The sequence below is a fragment of the Carassius gibelio genome, chromosome B11 (genome assembly GCF_023724105.1).
Source record: "Carassius gibelio isolate Cgi1373 ecotype wild population from Czech Republic chromosome B11, carGib1.2-hapl.c, whole genome shotgun sequence".
Lineage (NCBI taxonomy): Eukaryota > Metazoa > Chordata > Actinopteri > Cypriniformes > Cyprinidae > Carassius > Carassius gibelio.
The window spans coordinates 15,406,425-15,426,246 of NC_068406.1; the positions used below are offsets into that span (position 1 = coordinate 15,406,425).

Here is a 19,822-nt window from a genome sequence, read left to right on the forward strand (position 1 = left end):
ATATGAAATTTAATGTAACCGGATTATGTTATTATAGGCTACTGGAGTATGATGCTGATGGGAGATATCAATATTTTGTCCAGAAATGGCAAAATACGCGAATTTGTTTCACTGAAGTGCATTTTTACTTTTTAGCTACAGTAACTTTTACAAGGCCACATCATCAAAAAACTTGACATCTTGTAAATGCAAAGCAAAGTAGCGGCTGCCTCACCGGTGTTTAAAAATGTAGTCCGTATGAAGATATATGAAAGGTTTGGCTAATAGAACGATTTGAATGTAGTTCTACAACTGAATTATATGCATTAACAGCCTTATATACTGTAAGTCTACTATTCGTCATTTTTCTTCATACAATTAGGCTATTTATAAAATGTTAGCCTACCGTTTATTTCAAAATCTAGTATTTTCTTGCATCACGGGGCAAGGGTCCTGGGTGTTAAATATGTTAGGCTTCTTAAAGAAAATCGAGAAAAGAGACGTATTTTCTAAATAGCCCAATTCCAAAGTGATCAGCAGAAAAAAGGTCATTTCAGCATTTTGCAAATACTGTGGGGAAAATTGAACAGGCCTACATAATCATCAAACTGCAAATCGCTTACTTCAGACACTTCTTCTTGGCATCATAACCAGTGTCATTGATTAAAAGGATCTTTCTGTGAAAATAAATAACCTCAACTTCGAAAATATTGTGTTACCACATATTTACCTTTACTGCGTAAACACGCCAAAATAAGTCTAATGCGCGGTGTGATGGCGCCCAGTTCCGCGTAAAATGACACATGCAGCCCGCAATCGATGAGCCTCAGAGATAATGAGCATGAATCGGACACAATATAAAACGAAAACCAGCAACAAGGGATTTCACATTATTTATGGTTATTATTGTTATTATAAGCCTTTTATTATTATTATTATTATTATTATTATTATTATTAACCTATTGTGGATGACTTTCCTGTTGTCATTTGTGTCTTGTGGTGTCACATTTTACAAGAATAAAAAGGTCACATTGCCACAACGTAAAACTGTCTTCGAAAAATTGACATTTTAATTTTTTTTTTTTCATATTTTTGAAATACCAATGAATGATAAGCGTAAAAAAGCACAATATATGCCGATAAAAAGTTCATGATACCACAGCTTTCATTGCTGAGAAAAAGACCAGTCACTAGCCTATAACCACCGCTCTGGTCCCTGGAAAAAGTTCACTATGACTTTTCAAGTCCCGCGAAAGTTGGGCTAATCAAACAGACAAAACATAGGTAGTATAAAATCAGGTCGAGTGGTTAGGTCTGTAAGTGCCAACATAAAGGCATGATCCAAAGAGGCCAACTTTAGGCCCGTTCGCGTCCTGGAGATAAACATGTTCGCACGGATGTTCTCGTTTATTCCTCTTGGTTTGCATCAGAAAGTGAAGAAGCCCCGCCGTCGGATAAGCGGTCCGCGTCTCGTGTCCTCTCCTGCTCCGACAGCTGCTCGCTGCTGGGGATGGAGTTCTTTTTCGGACGGCCCTTTGGTTTGGTCGGTGACTCTAGTCCTCCTCCTTGCAACACCTTCGAAACAACAACGATAAACATCAGTTTAGATTTTCACAGGTAGGCCTATGACAGTTGAATCGTCATTTTTATGCCAATGAGGTCTATAACTTACGATTTTTTTCCATTTCATTCTTCTGTTTTGATACCATGTTTTGACTTGAAGCTGACTCAGGCCTAGAGACTCTGCTAGGTCTATTCTGTAAAAAGAGAAAGATGTCGACTAAACCATTTCTTATACAACATCAATCTGTTCTTTGCATAAGCTGTGGTTCCATAATTACGCTCATAACAAAATAATACAATTAGTTTTAAAAAGGCTACTAGCCTAACTGAAATTAAAAAGCGTGTTTACCTGTCAGGAGTTGAGAGATACTTCTGTTTCTCAAATCGCTTTTCCAAGCCCATCAGCTGTAGCTCGGTAAACACAGTTCTACTCCTTCTTCCCTTCTTAGTCTTGCTCACTGCATCAGCTCCAGGGTCGAGCTTTCCCCGAAGATGGAGGTCCAGCGGGAGATGATGGGATGAGGAGCCCACCTGCAGACCCGCGGCGCCGGACAGAAGCGCAGAGCCCAACGGCGCCCCGAGCGAGCAGGCCAGAGGAGACACTGGAAACTTCAGGATACTGGTCTGGTCTGCTTTCAGGACTAGAAGTAAAACAATTGTATGTGTGTGCATTAGTCATTACAATGTAGTCGGAACTGCAACTTATAGTGGCATCTTCATGTCAGTTAAAAAAAAAAAGTTCGAATGGATCATCATAGTGAAAACTGATTTTTTTATGTGCAAATTTCTATAGGCTTATAAAATAATATAACAATGATCAGTATATTAGCTATAACTGAATTTGGAATCTATAAGGAGTTTTACGAAAGATACAAAAAGTCTTGAACAACAAAATAGACTAATGATTATTTAAAGTACATGTCTTGGATTATTTCTGGCATACATCTTTCCATCCATAACGGGTGGTGTCGTTTAAAAATGGGAAAAAAAATCCAAAATCTTATTTTTCATACTGGAATAATTCAGCGTTAACTGAAAGCTGCATAATCTTTCCTCGGGGTAAAAATGTTTTCATTACAACATCTTTATTTCCAAACGTTCAGTTTGTCACAGTAACTTTTAACACATTAACAGTTTTTTTGGCTCGATTTTTGCATTTTCATCTGAATTTTCTTCATCTTAAATTCAAAGCTGTTGAAAAAGTGCAGTAAATGTATCAATGCAGTTTGTTACTTTTGCACCACTATTATTTAATTTTGCTGTTAAGGCGGCAAATGAAACACTTTTTTTATTTTAATGAATTTCTTAATTGTACTTATTTTTTTCATGCACGGGCTGGTAATGACTCTCTTTCCCAGAGTATAAATAAAATAGCATGAAATGCATGCAGTAGGGCCTGAAATGGCGTGCATTTGCAATTTTTAAAAGCTTGCTCGGTCCAATGCATTGAATATATTTCTATCGGAGATATCTGATTTGTTTTGTATTGGTCCGCAGAGACAATGTGGAATATTTTCCCTGTGAGTAGGCAAATCGAGAGGTTGTGCAATTTGAATGTCCCTGTATTAAGAGAAGGTTAAAGGATTGCCCATGCCGGATCTCAAAGTATCGTCTGACTGAAAGGTCATGGTACTTACCTAAGTGGTTGTGGTATGGTCTGGCGGACAAAAGGGCATGTACTCCAAATTTAAGAAGGTCTCCAGTGGGATTTGATACCTTGTGGTCCGGATGGTCTGTAAGAATCTCTTCAATCATGAAACTCCTGTACCTGTGAGACCTTTGGTCTGGATGGGCATCCGGGGGGTAGTAGTGCGCCCCAATCTCCAAAGGATGTTGCATTATTATAGTTTAAATGTTGCAGATGTTCTCCGAACCTCCTGGAAGCCTGTAGAAACCTTGAGGTCACATTGAGGATTCAGATGTCCTTGTAAAGCACCGAGTCGTCCATTCAGATTTTTAGATGCGATCATTTAAAAAAAAGAAAAAGAAAAAAACATCCTTACGGTTGTGGAGAACCTTTGAAATACGTAAAGAAGTCTCTAATTGACGCTCGATCTTAAAACGTTCAAAACATGAGTGAATTTGCTTTTCTGTTGGCGAGTTCCGAAATGTGTGGTCCCGTCCACGCAGCTGGAGTGAGAAGTCTGATCCGCCCAGTAAGGGCAGCCTGTTTCTGTTCTTACGGCACCAACTGAGCTCTGAATCAGGAACATAGACATCTGAGTTTAAGGAGGTCTAGCACAACGCCACACCTCCTCCTCAGCATGCTTGGGCACCCTTTGTAAATAAAGGGAAAACAAATAGTCAAAACATTTCACTTGTGGTGCGACTAGTTTTCAAACGTCTTCGGTCATTTGAATAAGTTTCATTTTAAAACGGGTCAGAGATGTTGTTTGGACGGATAAATTATTATTCTAAAATAGGCTACATTTGAAAAAGCCATTCATACTAAAGTGATTTGAATAGATACACGTATTCTATATGCTAATGATGTTTCCATTTCTGAACTAAAATGTTTTGTAGGTCTTGTCCATATAGGTCTACATGTTTTTTTTTTTTTCTACAAGATTTTTTTTTTAAGGTCTCGAACTTAATTTGTTACTGACCCATTAATCGCATAGCCTACGTTTCAACGACTGTCTTGTCTACACTAGGCTATATCAGCTTAACAAATAAATAGGTTCTAGGCCCATTATTAAATTACATTAGAGGGACTTTATTAAATTCAAACTTATAAAAAATAAACGAAAGTCTTGTCAAAATAAATCTGAATACGTCCGAAATAAATATAGGAGCTTATCACAGAATGGCACATCTCCTTCATCAGTTAGTTTATGAATCATGGTTATATATAGATGTCCATATTCAGTTTTATTTAAAATGTAATCTTTAGAGGCTGGGGCCCTTAAAAAAACGTCCGCTAAAATGTCCTGCAAAAATTGGAGGAACGTAAAAATATCATAAATATTGCTGATACAATATATGTGGCTACATAGAAAGTATGTAGTTCAACAACTTTTAACTGACATTTTAATTGCATAGCACACCGTTTCCAATTTTACTTGTGATGTTGAAATTGAAAAATAGGAAACGTTTCTTAAGGTGTTATTTTGCCATGTTGATTCGATGACAAAACAGTGGTGAATCATTTAGAGGTTATTCACCATCGTCAGGAAATTGTTTTGAATTTTAGTTCATTTTTTTAACATGGTAATTCAAGTGTTATAATAAAAAATAAAAAATAAATCAATGTAAGGTGATACTTTTACGCAAGGGCATTAGATCAAAATGCTTACATATTTCAGTTTTGTTTATTTTATGCATAGCATTCCAATTCATATAAAAAAATTTCACAAATAGGCTAATGCAAAATATATGTTGAAAAGTGAGACACTTCTGGTCAGTGGTAAAGTCTCTCCTTTAGACATAGACCACTCAGTTGTGTCACGTTACAGTCTTTTGACAGAAATTATATTTCTTTCTTTGTTTTAAACTGTTTAGTAATACGATCGCCGTCAATTTTAACATTAACGCCAGAATTACGCAGCAGCATGTTTTCTTTTTCTCTCCAGTCTTTTCTTCTTGATCTCACTCGATTTTTCTTAGTCTCTTCATGCGAAATAATGTTGTTTTACTTTCATAAAGCGCGTATCTATATCTGTATTTTCACTATTATAGGCTAATTACTATTGTTACATTCAGTTGTGTATTATTATATCTTAAATACTGAATTTACATATTTGCAATCACAGAAAACAAAGATATTGAAATTCCTAAATAGAAAGAAAGAAAGAAAGAAAGAAGTCATTATACATCCAAGCCCTTCTGCTTGTTCACCTATAGCAGGCAAGGTGGCCTCTAAAGCGCTTCTGTATTTCAACCACTAGGCGACATCATGTGAATGCTGCATTGCAAAGCATCAGTGTATATCAATAAGCAGATGTAATTATCGATTTTTTTTATATGTAGTCTTTTCCTAGGTGAATGTGTGCACTGCAGTCACTGTTCAGAAGTGTTTTTTTTAATGCATAATTAAACAGCAGGGCTATAGCCATTAACCGTGCAGTACTGGAAGTGGGACCACTTCAGCAAAAGGCTTAGTGTGTTAATCTACAATGTGCTTAACCATGTGCACCACCAAGCCTCCTACAAGACACCCCTGCTCAGTCCAGAGCATCATCAACATCCATCTAATCTGATCAGACATGCCTTATTATATGCTTACAGTTAAGTTCACAACACTGAAAATCTGGGATTCCAAATGTAATTTAACTTAATTTAAATACAAGACAATTAGTCTTGTATTTTAAAAAGCAAAGCAAATTGGTGGCATAATCCTTAATTTAATTAGATTAGACGCCATATTGAATGTAACGCGGTCTTTACAAAGGCTTGCACTGTATAAGCATTTTTATGTTTTTATTTATTTCTTTTTATTATTATTATTATTTTTCTACTGAAATTTTGTCAATGAAAAGTTTTAATTCGGGAGGACGCTTTGACATCTGTTAAGAAACAATACAGTCCATTGAATTCACTGGAGCTACTTTTATCTCTCAAAGCCTTGTTTTTATTCCTCGTTTTATTTGATGCCCTGACTGTTGTATACGTGAACTCCTTTTACTAAAGGTCAGTTGTTTTTGCTTCCATTGAAGCATAAAATGCTATTTGGATTATTGACAAATCATGTGGAATAATAATATGCTCATTAAGCTTTACACAGATGTGGAGTTTCCACAGCTCGAGACACAGCTCTGGCATCAAAGCATATGATAACAAATACTAAAACATTTTAAAACTAGTGCAGTCTTCCATTTCAACGTTTTCCTCAAATTGTTATTATCGCAATTTATAATAAAAATATACAATTAGAAAAAATAGAAGCATTTTCACATACGGGCATTATTTTATTATGTATTATAGCAGTCTTTATTATACATAAATTAATGGTGATTCGTGACTACCTTATGAAATATGATTTCATGGTTACCCTTTATTTTAAGGTGTCCTTGTTACAGTGTAATTATACATTTAAGTACTGAGTAATATTTCTTAACTAGCTACATGTAGGCACACTTACTATGTGGTAAGATGTATATATGGTATATACGTTTCCATGTAATTATGCATAACTTATTGTTGTTATTATAATAGCAACAACATGTAAAGTGTAACTAGGACACCTTAAAATAAAGTGTTACCGATTTCATCATTTATAATGGCAGTGATATGTATTTGTAAGTAGCTAATCCTGTTCATTCGTTTACTTAGATCAAGTACACTATTAAGATGTGTCAATAACACTTAGCATGAAACTCAGCCAGAGTCCAAATGTGCTGCTCCTCAAGTGCTGAGCCCCATTTTCTCATGCGCTCATCGTGATTCGTGACCGCGCTTCATCCGTCCTTTATTTCCCTCATTTGATCACATGACCACGGAGCGGCCAATGACAAGCCTTTTCTGTTTCCCCCAACCTGTTACAATGTAACATCCCGTTAAGCAGCGAAATTGATACAAATGCACGCGACAACTGTCTGTTGTTGATCCACGATTTTGCATTTCACCATGACCCCAATGAAAACAATGGTCTTTAGCTAACAAAACCCGGATACAGGGACCAAGGTATGTAACAACCGGACACATGAACCCTAATGTTAGCCTTTGCTTTTAGCACATAGCATGAATGGTAAGCTAGCTGAGAGATGCACCGCAAGAGATTAACCATACAGTCTATTAGTTAATCTAGCGATCTGCTCTTTAAACCCCTTTATGGCGTTTTTGCGTCTAGTTTTTGTTTTCAAACGATGCGCATAAGAGCAAAGGCTTGATCTACAGAGCAAAAGGAGAAAAGCTGCATTGTCCTTCTCGTGAGCTGTAATGGATCTTACTGCAAATTAATGAATGATAGACATTCATTTCTGGGATCAAAGCAAAAAGTAAACAAAGATGAAATACTGAAAATATATGTAACATTATCTTATGGTAAGTCCTTTGAAAGCATGCTGTCACAGACTCTAAATAACAATGTTATATCTGTGTGCAGAATATTATACTGTGTGTGTGTGTGTGTGTGTATACATTTTCTTATTGTGTCTGTCCAAGCTCACTTGGTGTTAAAGTGAAGAAAAAAAAGAAGTAATGTTATATAATTTATTCATATAATAACTACAATGACATCTTTAAGCTACACTATATTAGAAATGCAATAAAAGAATGGACGAGAAAGAAGTGGACAAATTTTTACATCCTGGTCAAGCAAGTAACATTGATATATTTGTTTTCTTTAGTTAGTAAAAAAAGGTATTTACTTAAAAAAAAAGAAAAAAAGAAAGAAAAATTGCATTGTCATACACATCAAACAACATAACAACAATTGTGATGATGATAATAATAATAGTGATAATAATGTCTGAATTAATTTTTGCATGTTGCATATAAAATTTACTTCACTCCGTAATCAGGGAAGCATACATTACAAAACCAAATTTCTCCTTTGACCTTGGGCTGGAATTCATGATGCAGTTTAGTCTGGCTGTCTTATATTGACGTAAATAAACTCCAAGCCAAATGTTTCCCATGATAGATATCAGCATAGATCAGTAGCTACAGAAATATCATTTGTACTTGGTGGTTTCTAAGGAAGAGGGCATGTGAAGGGTCAGACACTGAGCCAGCAACAACAGCAAGATTTGTCTAAACGCTTCAGCGAGTGCTATGATTGGCTGAGGTAACAGTGTATCTGAAAGGCCATTTAAGCCTAACCAAACACATTCATTAAGACATTTAAGCTGTCATTTACAGTATGCTGAGAGGTTGTGGCTTAACAAGAGTCAAGCTGAATAAACTAAAGCCTTTAACCCTAAATTATAATTTCATGCTTTATTACATAAACAGTTGTCATTTTATAAACACCGTCATCAGAATAGTAGCTAGTGGTAATGGAAACCAGTCAGTAGTCTGGTTAAAAATGAATGCATAATAATCAACGTGCAAATTTAGCATTAGCACTAATCTGATATAAAGTATACAGTCCTTTTTATAACTCTGTTGGTTTTGAAAAGGCTTTGAAAAATCAGTTCAAAGTTTAGATGAAAGTGATCGCCGCCCTTTGATTAAATCCAGTGGGCAGCATTCAAGGATTCACCCAAGCTCGGACTCTGACGGCCTTTGTGAGGATGACAGCTGGAATATTGTTTGTAAGCATGTTCATAATGCTAATTTATTCAAATACATTGCAACGATTTTAAACACCTGAACTGCAGGACTAAAATAGGAATGGATTAAAGAACAAACTTAACTCAACTTGATCCTCTCTTCATGTCACGTGCAGGGACCTAAGGCCAGAGGGACAAAAATGACTTTAAAATACAAGACTAAAGCATCTTAGATAAGTGGTCTCTTTATATTGAAGGGTTGATCAGGATTAGGAAAAATCCATTCCTAATCAGATGAATAGCACACACTGATTGACTAGTGTCAGGTTGAGTTTTTGGATGGCTCGAGGGGGGATTCACTTTGTCTCTGTTGGATCAGTGTGTAAAGAGAAGTGTACGTTACAATGCAAATGAGTCTCATAATGCCACTCTGCTGTCATGCGTCTTCTCACTTTACAGTATGAATTAATAATGGTGTATCAAATGACTGCTAACATCATCCTGAATGAGCCAAAGATCGCTACAGAAACCCAACGCAAATAGTCATTACTTAAAGCAGCACTGTTCTGATCCACTTTCCATTATTGGTAAAGATAAATAAATGTCTTTGTAAATAAAGCAAAGATTATTGCAGTATGTATAATTTTTATATCCAAATTGCATCTTTACTTCAGTGTGTTACTTGCTGTTTCTCTGTAATCATTTGTGAAATTTACTAGTGAAGATACCACCAAGTGAAAATTGTTTCTACACCAGATTTATTGTAGTTAGCTAAAGTTTTTTTGTTAAAATTTTGACACACTTGCCTTTAACTAAAATAAAATCAATTATAAAATACCTAAACCTATTTCATTTCAGCTAGCTGCCAGGGCAACATGTCTCATCTTCATTTAGTTTATCTTGATACTAAAAAAAGAAAACTTAAATAAACATCAATGAAAACTGTGTAGACATATGATGCGTAAAAGACAAAACATGCAAAATTACTATAAAATGACAAAGAAAATCTAAAAGTAAAAACGAATACAAAATATTAATAAATACTATTTGAAAATATCTTAATAATTATATGAATATGTCAGAACAGGCTGTAGGGCTGTGCTGAGTTCATTGGATTTACTGTAACTTCTCTTATTGCCTTCATAATACATTTAGAATCCAGAAGTAATAGCTCTGTTTTAGAGAAGGACGGTTACAATCATAGTCACTCTGACCTGTGATTAAAGTAATGGCTATTACAGTCACAATAGTAATGTGAGTAGTCAACTGTTTACACTTGATATGCAGTGGAGTGTAGGGTTAACCGACACACTGAAGTTTCCATTGCTTCTCTGTACATACTGGTATAGAGTAGGTTACAAAAGAATCCATCACTTAAAAATCCCTCTTTTCCTAAGACTTCAAATCTGTAGTTTTCTCACTCATTTTTAAGGTTAACCCCTGTAAAAATCCTGATGATGTGAGTTTTTTCTGCAGCGAAGACCAAATCATAAGGATTTATCTGTTATTTGTTTGTTGGTATCCTCTATAGTCAAGATCTCTTTTAAATGTGTAAAGCGACACTAGATTCGCCGTGTGTCACTGCACCACACTTTGTACATATTTCTCCCAGAAGGGAAAACTCCCTGGCAACCAGCCCTACAACTTCCTCATTTATGTTTACCCTGCCATTGTCTTTGACACCATGTTTGCTCCCTTCTTTCAGTGTTGGCCATGGCAGCAGGCGTCAGTTTGTTGAGTGACCTGCCCTACTCCACCGGCAGCTCAGCTAACAGCAGAGAGTCCAGCACTGACATGGAGCCAGGTGATAAACTGATATTTCAGTAATTATGGCTGGGGAATATTTGAAATAGTTAATGCACAGTCTATAATTGAAAATAATCAAGTTGAGATTTTGACATACAGAAATAGTTTACAACAGGTGTGTTTATTATGTACAATTACTGATGCCCTAGTTATTAGTTATACAAGTTAAATAATATAATAATATGTTATTATTATTATTATTTACATACTATCAACTTTCCATTTAAGGGTAATAATATAACTACATTAACTTATCTAGACTTGTGCAAACATTTCCAAATCTTTTGTAATCTTTTTTCAAAATCTATTTGAAATGACTCATTCCATTTCAATGAGCCCCTCTGAGTACAGAGATAATGTATCTCCTTTTAATTTCCTCTGAATTCAACTAGGTTAGGTGAGAAAGGACACACTAATAGCCACGGTAACAAAAACTTTTCTAAGCCTCTTCAGATGTTGAGGAAACCACTTTTCTTCTATATGGCATTCAGCTTTTTGTGCTCTGAGTTAAATCAAATCTTTGTATTCAGCATAGCAGATGGAGTACATTAGTTGAAAAGGTGTTTTTCAAGTCTTATTATGTTGAAATGCATGCAGGGTTACGCAACCAGAGCTGTCTTTATCATTTCCATAAGACACATCATCCTGTTTCTCTTCCACCTGTGAGAACACACACAAGCGTCTGCACAGCCTCCCACTGATTTCGGACTTGGTCACCATGGAGATCCCCTTCAAGTGCAACTGATGAACCAGTTGGATTGTATCGGTCTCTCATGCCTCTTTTGTGCAGCGCGGTGATTGTGTAGCGATGATTCACTGCTCTGGGGTCAGCGCTTGGTTTGTTCAGGCTGTGCTAAATGTAGTGTCATCTGTACATTAGACGGGAGACAGGCTTGCTCTTCCCTGTAGAAGAGATCTTCATGGGTTTTCGAAAGACGCACCGGCACTCGGCTTCAGAGACCTTGCTGAAGATCCTGAGGAGGAGGCGCAGCTCAGCTGTGGAAGTCTTGACTTCTTCTTCAGAAAGGATCATTATGGCACTTAGCATGTCCGAGGCACAGACTGGCATCACAGGATGTGGATGTAATGTGTCATGTTTAAGTTGGAGCTATTTAGTCTGAGGACTGAATTCTGAATTCTTATTCTTCTTCATCTGTCTCTGTAGTGAATGTCAGAGTACCCACTGCAAAGTACACCAAGGTGGGCGAGACGTTGAGGCATGTCATCCCAGGACATATGCAGTGCTCCATGGCATGTGGCGGTCGAGCGTGCAAATACGAAAACCCTTCTCGCTGGAGCGACAAAGAACAAGCCATCAAAGGACTGTACTCCTCCTGGTAAGCTGTCTTCTTGATCTCTTCTCAAACAGTGTGCATTGTTTGATAAAAGAACATGTCAAATATTAAGCAGAGTCAACATTGATGCATCGTATTAGTCCTAAATATTCAAAACTCAAATATTTTGTTAGTTAAGAGCAAAAAAAGAAAAAAAAAAGGAATTCTCAAATAAATGCTAGTCTGTCCAACACTTTTTATTTGAACTTTATGTTTCATGAAAATAGCCTATGATACTAATATGGCAAACAAACAGAAATGATTTTTAATCTGCTTCCAAACCGCTTGTCCATCCTGGATAGATGGACATATTTTCCATAAATATTGCCTTTGATACTGATAAAAAAATAAAAATTATATATATATATATATATATATATATATATATATATATATATATATATATATATATATATATATATATTATCCATTCTTCAAACTGCTTGTCCATCCATGTCCAGTCCATAACATTTAATTAATTAATTAATTATATCTATTTATGTATTATTTTATTTTCATGAATATTGCCTAATACCGATACGCTAATAAATAAATAAAACTGCTCATTTGCACATTAGCCATTTGTTTTCCTTTTTGTCTTATTTTGTTATATTTGTATTACTGTTATTGAAGTGAGATATTTTGATGAGATCTAATCCATACTCTGTTCACAGGATAACTGATAATTTGTTAGCCATGGCAAGACCTTCAACTGAAATCATTGAAAAATTCAACGTCATCGAACAGTTTCATGCGTATGTGGTACTCAGTGGAAAGCTACCAATAACCGATTTCCAAGATGCACCATGAAAGGCTTTGCTGATGCGTTATATATTTCTTCTAGGTGTGGCTTAAAGACAATAATCAACCTGCAGCGTCCAGGGGAACACGCCAGCTGTGGCAGCACTCTGGAGTCAGAGAGCGGTTTCACCTATCGCCCAGAGGTTTTCATGGAGGCGGGGAGTGAGTAGATCACACATGCACACAAACATACACCTCTTCCTCTCTCAATAGTCAGGGGAATCAGGCTGGGATAAATCCTTAATAAATCCTTACAGTTATCATATTCAATTGTCTGTGTGTTGGACAAGCTAAAGAACCTTTAATACATTATTTGCTTTCTATACATGAAGTGGTTGTGCTTGCAGGTGTTGTTCAGCTTCCATTCCGGTTTTGAGGCTTAGGGGGATTGGCAGCTCTTAACAAGATCTCCTGAGAGTGGTGCCGTGCTTATATAGACAGCCCCTTCTGAGAAACTATGCAAGGCACAATTTCTGAAGAGCGAAGCATGTTGAAACATGCATGAAACGTCTCTCAAATTAAGGAAGAGTAAGCACTGATGAGAGATCCTCTGTGTTATATAATTCATATTCCCAGTTATCCAGAAAGGACAGAGTATGGTTTTACTTAGTATGGTTTCTATAAACATAAGTGTAGAGGTGTTTCTTCAGTAAGTCAGTTATTCCTTAATGTGCATCAAAAAAGACTTAATGATGGGAAAGCATAAAGCTGGACCAACCAACATACCAATCATGTTTCACAGCATCTGAAATGCTAGTTCTAATGCTAATTCTAAAATGCTTTAGCAAAGTCTCGCCGAAATTATAATGAAATCCCAGAACTGCATTCCTAAAGAGCAGGCTCCAAAAGAAAGATACCATGAAAGCATTTCGTCTGCACTCTATAGCTTGTAATATTAATAATATTGTTAATATTACAATCATTACAGTTGTATACAAAAAAAAAAAAGTAATGTACCAATCTCAGGATAACTGATCTTCTCCTCTCCTGCAGCATGTTTAGTTTTTCTTCATGATATTAAACCTACTTGATGGAAACGGTACTTTATGCGAAATTCCAGTTTTGAGCATAAGTTTATTTCATAACTTTGGATGGAAACAAAGTCTGATTGGAAGTTTTACAAAATAAAAATTTAGTTTGCAAGAGATAACTTAGTTGTTTTAAAAAAAAAAATGCTAGTGCATTCTGAATATATATATATATATATATATATATATATATATATATATATATATATATATATATATATATATATATATTTTTTTTTTTTTTTTTTTTTAATTGTCCAGTGTAGTAATAAAATATAATTTATATAATTGTCACACAAATTTTGAAATGGTTAATTTCATCCTTTGATTATCATTTTTGTAAACATGTAATAAGACATGATGTTTAGGATTAATATTAATAGTTTAAGATTGAAAATCTGAGTTTTGGACAAGGGTAAGACAATAACTCTCTAAATAAAGCAATTTGTGGCCAAAGCACACTGAAGAAAAAAATGTATCTTAAAATCTGTTAACAACCTTTGGGACATAAATGTGCTAAAAGCAAATAGCTAACACAAAAAATGTATGTTGTCTGAACTGAATTTTTTGAATTGCACTTTTTAGTGGCTTCTGTGTTTCATCTTAAGAGGCATACATTTGATTTTTTTCCAGTTTATTTTTATAACTTCGGCTGGAAGGACTATGGCGTGGCATCCTTGACTACTATCCTTGACATGGTGAAGGTGATGTCATTTGCCATGCAAGAGGGAAAAATGGCTGTCCACTGCCATGCGGGACTCGGCAGAACAGGTCAGTATCTTGATTCTCTTGTAATGTTTGTTGTGATAATTTGACTGCAATAGATTTGCTTCAATCCTTATACATTTATCTGATTATTACCTACCCTTAATGCACATTGGTCTTCTCTTAGGTGTCTTAATTGCATGCTTCTTAGTATTCACATCCCGGATGAGTGCAGATCAGGCCATTCTGTTTGTTAGAGCTAAACGTCCAAATTCCATCCAGACTCGTGGCCAACTGTTGTGTGTGCGAGAGTTCGCTCAGTTCCTTGTGCCACTGCGGAGTGTGTTCTCGTGTGCCGAGCCCAAAGCTCACACAGTCACATTGTCGCAGTACCTGACTCGTCAGCGGCACCTGCTGCATGGCTATGAAGCACGTCTCATGAAGAACGTGCCGAAGATCGTACACCTGGTCTGCAGGCTTCTACTGGACATAGCAGAGAACCGGCAAACGGTGGAAGAGGAGGTGCTGGACATCCCGGACCTCACCGAGGAAGTGGAGAAGACAGTCTCGCTGCAAGCGCTTCAGCTATTAGGAAAGGAGATGAGGGGGAAAGGGATTCCCATATCCTTACCTCGCTCTCCTGACCAACCCAGCCAGTGTGATCCACCTCATGACCGGCCGCTCTGTAGCGAACAGGAATTTGATGTGCTTTGGAGATGGCCGACGGTAGACAATACCTATAAGTCTCAGCTCATCTTGAAGAAATGTTTTAGCTATAGCGACTCCGCCTTGCACAGACTGGATTCCAGGGTGCAGGTACTGCAAAGTCCCCAGAATGCTCTTGGCAGCAAATCTGGGTTAAACTTTACAGAGGTTTATGTGTCGCAGAGCAGATTAGCTACACAAACCCCTGACCTTCTGCCGTCCCCGTTGGCATCCGAAATCAGCAACAGTCCCAAACATGGCTCTTTAACTGGATCCTGTAGTTCCTTGGTGCAATCCAAAAAAGTGGAAGGCCAAGCATCCTGCTCTCCTGTCTCCATAAAACGGGTACCTCTGAAGGAGGCGAAGCGCAGCATGTCCTATGGGTTTTTAGGGAGGACCAGTGATGGGATGTTTTCAACGCATCAAGGTGGCAAAAGTCATCCCAGCCCTAATGAAAACACAAGCTCTGAAGTCACACAACAACTGACAGATGTTCCTACACTGACTCTTCAGAGTGAACTCCCACCTGAGACTCGTCGACTGTTTGTGGCCAAAGTTCTGACGATGGACATCGATGGAGATGACTTCAGGAGCACAGTCTCAATGTGGCAGGTAGGAGCAATACAGCAAGATTTTTGGATGAATATGGTCTCAAAACTTCCATATCCTGTTCTTCTATACCACAACCTCAGATATTCACTTTCAGTTGTTTCTGCCTCTCAGACAGAGCTGAACTCCCGTGAAGGTGCATGGGAGAGGCTGTGCACCGAGAGAGATCCCGTGGTGCTCTCCACGCTCATGTGGTCGTGGCTAGAACAACTCAAGGAGCCAGTCATCACAAAAGAGGATGTGGAGACTTTGGCTGGAAACAGATTCAATCCCCAACATGCTCTGAATTCACTGGACAAGGTATCAAACCACATGAGCAAATATCTTCATAGCAGTGGTTCTGCACCTTTTTGAATCAAAGACCTCCCTCTTTGTTCATTCTATTTGCATTTTAATTCAAATTGGAATGAAATGTAAACTGTGTTACCACACAGCTCATTATATGAAGTTGAATATACATATTATATCCAGCTTTTTTATTGCTTCCATAGAGTACATGCACATAAAGCAAACCTCAACTGCTTGTTGTTGCAAAATGTAACCGTTATCGTACACCTCTTTATTTAAAGTTGGTATGCCAGACTTTATATGTAACTTTTTCTCCATACATAGTATATACTAGCTATATATACTCTTTAGCATATCCCAACTATTTGATTGCTTGTATCATTGCAAAATGTAAAGTGTATTATCACCAAGTTCTCATCTGCTAAATGCAACTATATAGGCATAAAGATATTAACATAAACATCCTGATTTTCTATAAAGCTACTTTAAAACCATGTGTATAGTGAAAAAAAATCTAAATTCACTGTATTCTAAAAGCATGTTATAAATCTTATTGTGAACAATATAATTTGTGTATATGTTATTTTTATATATCCAAAATTGCATAACTGGACCTTCTGATGAAAGTGTCAGACTTCTTTCTGGAGACTTCCACCATATCATCCATATCATGACTTTAAGAATGTTAATATAAATAACTGTTATTAATAACAAGACTAATCGGGCCTCCTCTGGAAGTTTGCAGATGCCCCCTAGTGGGCCCCTGACCCCTGGTTGAGAACCACTGCTTTGGAGTATATTTTATTGCAAATGTGACTTTTTTCACCGTGGAAATAGATAATGTGTACGCTAAACATCTGTGTGTCTTTTTATGTTGTTTAGGGACAAAAACAAACCCTTCTGTGTATTCTTGACTGTGTTGCTCATTTGCTTAAAATACCAGAGGAGGTTGAGAATGCCTTTTTTGAACGCACAATCAAAGCATTCACTCGGGTAAGTCATGGCCATAAAGCATTTTCACAACAAACTACTAGTAAAAAGTCAAGATTATTATTTTTTCCTTCTCCTAGTAAGGTTTTGTGGTAATTTTTAGATTATTTATCCTAATTATGTGATTCTAATCTTTTGTCTAATCCAGATTTCCTTAGATTCCGAGAATGGAGAGTTCATCTGTAAGACTCTGAAAGACGTCATGATCCCTGTCATCCATGATTTGAGAGCGAAAGCAATGGAGGAGCTCGAGCTGACCTGCCACTGTTCCCATGTACCCTGATCAAGAAGATGAGGGGAAACCGAGATCTGGAGTCTACTGTCATTTTGTAGTTGAAAAAGAAACAAAAAACAAATACAAAGACACAAACTAACAGATTTACAGTTTTTTTTTCTGCTTGATTAATCATTCAAAATGTATTTTATTGTCTTTTGAGGGAACAATAATTACTGCCATACATGTATGTGCCACAAGGTTTTGTTAGGCTATTTTTCTAATTTGCTTTTCTTAATAGTTTATTTTTGATACACAATATTTATTAGCTAACTGAGGAAACTATTTATTAATAAGTAAGTCATGTATTTATTTGTATGCTTTTGTTTGGCTCTAACGAACTGAGGATTCTCATGAAAATATGTTTTGTCATATTATACTGTTTGAATAGTATAATGGTAGATTATTATTTACTAAACCAAATAATATCACTGTGCAACATCTCAGCTTTCATTTTTTTACTAAATGAAGCAAATTGACAGATTTGCTGATTCTTGCCTTTGCAATTTGCATTTAAGGTTTGAAAAAGGTTTGTATTTAAGGTACAGTAGAGGACAACTAAATGCTTTCATTCATAACGCAATGCAGTTTACATTAGGAATAGCTATAAGCATAGCCTCAGCATACTCTGAGAATGTATCAATACAATTCCTGCTAAAATGAATCAAAATAATGCTCTGTAGTCAGGCTTTTGCAGGATGCTTTTTGACTTTTATTGGCATTATTTATAACTAAGCTGCTTCTTTAACTTAAAAATAACAAATATGAAGGAATATGTGTAAATATGTTTGTCATGTGGTGTTTTAGTACTAGATAACACTGTTGAAACTGACCTCGTTTGTCTTCTAAAATGTTATCATTGTCTTTTTGAGCAAGTATCATGTAGCCAGCAGAATATGTTTATTCATTCATGTTTAAAGAAGAACAGTAAAATGTTAAAATGTTCATTAAGACAGATCATTGTGGATTTTCCAAAGCACTGCATATATTTGTATTTATTACAATTTTATTAATGTCTATAAAAATAACATTCTGAATGTTACCTTTGGCACACTTTCTCATTAACATCCTAATTCAACTTTGCCTTCACTAAGCAAGTTTCTTTATTAAACTAATAAATCTACTTGTGTGTGTGGATCATAATTTCATGAAAGAAAACATCTATTCGATGGAGGCCATCTGATTCAGCAAATAATAATTCTGATCATTCTGTTTCCTGCTGTAGTTTAAGTAACCCAAGTGTTGCCCTGCAACCAGCAGTTTTTTAATGAGCCAAGATAACACAAGGTTTTAAAAGTGCGTATCATGTTTGAAAAGCAGAACGATCTGTATAAGACCCTGTCTTCTCCTTTGTGTCTGGATCTTTTCATTTGGCCTGTTCTGGAGCTGCCTTGCAGCCATATTATTACCAGAAGTGCATCAAACAAACTGAAGTTGCGTTAAAAGGGTGCTCTTTTCCCTGCCTCATGTCCTACTAGGTCAGAAAGAGTTTTTTACATGCATAAATCCAAAAGAGTGTGATAAATGGTGTTTTATATTCTAAATGAAAGTAATGAAAGTATGCCAGAAATTAAATTGAATTTAGGTATGTGCAATTTTGGATTATTTCAGAACACTTTATTTTTAGAGTGCTGCTGTGTCTATGAAAAAGTTCATCTCTGGTTTATTTTGTTTAAGAACTCTCTTTATGCTTTTACAGAAAAGAAAAATATTTTTACAACTACATGTAGTGGCCTATCTGTGGGGTGAAGTATTTATATATTTTTTCAAGACATGTCAGGTGGAAAATAGGTGAACGGATGATTTTATTTTAATGCATCTCCTTTTTTCACATTTATTTTAATGGTTATATAGCTACATTGACACATGGCAGACTGTACACCCTTCTTACACCAGATCTTAGCTCAGCTTTCCATGCTGTTTGCACTAATATTGCACTTATATACTATTTGATTCCAGTTTTGTTCATGACTCTGCTCAGCGAAATTCAGTGTTTGGTGATTTGGTTGAATCAGTGAATGTTCTTAATCCAGATGAGTAGCCTAGGTCTAGATATTAGTGTTTGAAAAAAAAAGAAACCTTTAATCTTAAATCTATACTTCCATCATAAGCAGCTTTTAACTTCGAACAAGACTTTTTATAGCCAATTCAAGAGCCCCATCTGGTGGTTGGTGAATACACAGCAACTTCACTTTTATAATCATATTTCTAATAACTATCGACCACAACCAATGATATTTTAATATAGTATATCACACATACATTTTAATTAGTAAATTATTAAATAAATTACAGAAAACGTAAATAGCTACCTGGATCATGTGGACCTGTTTGTGCTACATTTTCTAACAATTTTCATAGGCTACTTTTGTTGCCTAAATACACAATCAGTTAATATGAAATATTGCATAAATATACATAAAGGTTATTCTACACTGTACAAAGAAAGCACTAATTGTTTTGGCGATTAAAGTAAAATTAAATGATAATTTAAATAATGATTTCTTCAAATAATTACATATTTTTTTCAGAATACATATTTATTTATGCATGAATTTAGTTAGTTATGAAGGCTAATGTAATG

General features: G+C 36.0%; 2 protein-coding genes across 4 annotated transcripts; one reads left to right on the forward strand and one right to left on the reverse strand.

Moving 5' to 3' along the window:
* Positions 1 to 1,053: 1,053 nt before the first annotated feature.
* barx1 (BARX homeobox 1) lies at positions 1,054 to 3,744 on the reverse strand. Its single transcript, XM_052569782.1, has 4 exons — positions 3,182 to 3,744; positions 1,894 to 2,185; positions 1,654 to 1,738; positions 1,054 to 1,556 (listed from the first exon to the last, which is right to left on the reverse strand). The coding sequence occupies exons 1-4, from the start codon at positions 3,381 to 3,383 to the stop codon at positions 1,389 to 1,391; spliced, it is 747 nt and encodes a 248-aa protein (XP_052425742.1). The 5' UTR covers positions 3,384 to 3,744; the 3' UTR covers positions 1,054 to 1,388.
* Positions 3,745 to 7,012: 3,268 nt separating this feature from the next.
* Positions 7,013 to 18,361, forward strand: ptpdc1a (protein tyrosine phosphatase domain containing 1a). Of its 3 annotated transcripts, XM_052569990.1 has the most exons (10): positions 7,013 to 7,166; positions 10,404 to 10,502; positions 11,670 to 11,841; positions 12,513 to 12,593; positions 12,683 to 12,801; positions 14,301 to 14,438; positions 14,560 to 15,689; positions 15,801 to 15,986; positions 16,857 to 16,967; positions 17,113 to 18,361. In XM_052569990.1, exons 2-10 carry the CDS (start codon positions 10,412 to 10,414, stop codon positions 17,245 to 17,247), a joined length of 2,163 nt encoding a protein of 720 aa, XP_052425950.1. In that variant the 5' UTR covers positions 7,013 to 7,166; positions 10,404 to 10,411; the 3' UTR covers positions 17,248 to 18,361. The 3 variants fall into 3 exon arrangements, with proteins under 3 accessions (XP_052425950.1, XP_052425949.1, XP_052425951.1); XM_052569989.1 differs by lacking the exons at positions 7,013 to 7,166; positions 10,404 to 10,502 and adding an exon at positions 10,533 to 11,587; XM_052569991.1 differs by lacking the exons at positions 7,013 to 7,166; positions 10,404 to 10,502; positions 11,670 to 11,841; positions 12,513 to 12,593 and adding an exon at positions 12,987 to 13,167 and having other exon boundaries at positions 12,691 to 12,801.
* The last annotated feature ends 1,461 nt before the right edge of the window (positions 18,362 to 19,822 follow it).